The sequence below is a fragment of the Physeter macrocephalus genome, chromosome 7, assembly GCF_002837175.3.
Source record: "Physeter macrocephalus isolate SW-GA chromosome 7, ASM283717v5, whole genome shotgun sequence".
Classification (NCBI taxonomy): domain Eukaryota; kingdom Metazoa; phylum Chordata; class Mammalia; order Artiodactyla; family Physeteridae; genus Physeter; species Physeter macrocephalus.
This window is the reverse complement of record NC_041220.1, coordinates 132,075,324-132,077,966: the sequence shown is the minus strand read 5'-3', so window position 1 is coordinate 132,077,966 and position 2,643 is coordinate 132,075,324. Positions and strand designations below refer to the sequence as shown.

General features: G+C 42.1%; 1 protein-coding gene across 3 annotated transcripts in view; it reads left to right on the top strand.

Annotated features, from left to right (window-relative positions):
• Window positions 1-2,643, top strand: part of SCLT1 (sodium channel and clathrin linker 1) — a 286,704-nt gene that overhangs the window by 245,591 nt on the left and 38,470 nt on the right. For 2 of the 3 annotated variants that reach the window (XM_055086225.1, XM_007112647.4), the window contains exon 19: window positions 1,399-1,477. In XM_055086225.1, the coding sequence (XP_054942200.1) occupies window positions 1,399-1,477 (79 nt within the window). Of the gene's footprint in view, window positions 1-1,398; window positions 1,478-2,643 lie in introns of those variants that run through there. The other variant, XM_055086226.1, reaches the window with a different exon arrangement.

Genomic DNA, 2,643 nt, shown 5'->3' with positions numbered 1-2,643 from the left:
GTAGTTCCCGTTGTTTTTGGTGTCTGTCCCCAGTGGCTAAGGTTGGTTCAGTGGGTTGAGTAGGTTTCCTGGTTGAGGGGACTAGTGCCTGTGTTCTGGTGGATGAGGCTGGATCTTGTCTTTCTGGTGGGCAGGGCTGTGTCTGGTGGTGTGTTTTGGGTGTCGGTGAACTTACTATGATTTTAGGCAGCCTCTCTGCCAATGGGTGTGGTTGTGTTCCTGTCCTGCTAGTTGATTGGCATGGGGCGTCCAGCGCTGGAGCTTGATGGTCGTTGGGTGGGGCTGGGTCTTAGCGTTGAGACAGGCATCTCTCGGAGAGCCTTTGCAGATTGATATTAAGTGGGGCCATGAGGTCTCTGGTGGTCCAGTGTCCTGAACTCGGCTCTCCCACCTCAGAAGCTCAGGCCTCACACTAGGCCAGAGCACCAATACCCTGTCAGCCACATGGCTACCATGGAAAGAAATCTTCTCTCAAGATCCAACTCTTTTTCACAGATTTGTCAGTTTTCTAGATGAATTCATTTGTGAACTCCTGACGTTACCGAGCCTGCTTGGTTTTGCCTGACAGGTAGCAACCAGAACGCTGAGTTGTCGAGGTTTGCAGCAAACAGAGGGCTTATTCAGTAGGCAGCCAAGTGACAGGAGAACCAGTCTCAGATTTGCCTCCCTGAAGACAAGGGGCTCAAGCTATTTTGGGAATAAAGAATAAAAAAGTACAGCAGTCTGAGGTGTGGTGAGTGTGAGGCACGCAGGGATTGGAAAAAAAGGTGCAGAAGTTGTCCTTCTGCGCATGCGTAACTAAGCTCGAGTGGTCTATTCTTGAGGGGTCCTCAATGCCCTCTTGCTGCAAATGCAAAACAGGCTTCCCAGGGGTAGAATACTTTGATCCTTGCCAGCCAAGAGATGGCTTTTTATCATGCAGAATGTTTCTCTGTTGCTATTATTATTGCTGTCTTCTTTTTCGTTTAGCAGTTTATTACAGGTTATGATAAAAGATACACATTAACATCCAATGGACGAGATGCATAGGGCCAGGCATGGGAGAGGGACACGGAGCATCTTTACCCTCTCCGGGCCCAAAACTCTGTCCAAATTTCCACGTGTTCACCCACCTGGAAGTTGTCCATTCATTTTAAGTGAACAGTTCAATAGTGCTAAGTATTTTCACACTATTGTACAACCAATGTCCAGAATATATATGTATTTTATAAAGAAATGAGTCATTTCAATTATGGTCTATTAAGAAGCAACTTTTATTTTGCATACAAGATATTTTTGTTCAAAACATGAACATGTATCTCCCTAATAAAGATTCGATTTTGTTAAATTTTTGAACAGTTATATTAATGGCTTTTTCTTCCATTCTTTTTTTTTTTTTTCTTCCCTCTCTCTTAATAGAAGTGAGCTGAGTCGACAGAAACTTCATACCCAAGAGCTGCTTTCTCAGCTGGAAATGGCAAATGAAAAGGTAGCTGAGGTAAGATAATGACCCTCCTGGGAAGTGCTTTCTGCTGCAGGTTGATACACATGTTATAGAATTTTACCTGAGCCAAGTCCAAATTAATTCTCAACTTGGAAATACCATACGGATGTGAGTATTTCTTGTAGAAATCATACATAACCCTAAAAGTACACACTTAATATAATATGAATAAAAGCTTTGAAAGTTAGTGATTCATCACATTTAAATGACAAAGATAGAGCTCTTATTTCAGTTTTACCAGTAGACCTTGTTTTCAGAATTGTTAGGATCCCCTTTATTTCTCTGTAGGTCTAAGACTTTTTTTTTTAACCCAATTGCTCTAATTTTTTTTTTAACATCTTTATTGGAGTATAATTGCTTTACATTTTTGTGTTAGTTTCTGCTATGTAACAGACTGAATCAGCTATACATATACATATATCCCCATATCCCCTCCCACTTGCGTCTCCCTCCCACCCTCCCTATTCCACCCCTCTAGGGGGTCACAAAGCACTGAGCTGGTCTCCCTGTGCTGTGCGGCTGCTTCCTACTTGCTATCTATTTTACATTTGGTAGCGTATATATGTCAGTGCCAGTCTCTCATTTCGTCCCAGCTTACCCTTCCACATCCCCGTATCCTCAACTCCATTCTCTTCGTCGGCGTCTTTATTCCTGTCCCTCCCCTAGGTTCATCAGACCCAATTTTTTTTTTAGATTCCGTATATATGTGTTAGCATACAGTATGTGTTCTTCTCTTTCTGATTTACCTCACTCTGTATGACAGACTCTAAAATCATCCACCTCACTACAAATAACTCAATTTGGTTTCTTCTTATGGCTGAGTAATATTCCATTATATATATGTGCCACATCTTCTTTATCCATTCATCTGTCGATGGACACTTAGGTTGCTTCCATGTCCTGGCTATTGTAAATAGAGCTGCAATGAACATTGTGATACATGACTCTTTTTGAATTATGTTTTTCTCAGGGTATATGCCCAGTAGTGGGATTGCTGGGTGGTATGGTAGTTCTATTTTTAATTTTTTAAGGAACCTCCATACTGTTCTCCAGAGTGGCTGTATCAATTTACATCCCCACCAACAGGGTAAGAGGGTTCCCTTTTCTCCACACCCTCTCCAGCATTTACTGTTTGTAGATTTTTTGACGATGGCCACTCT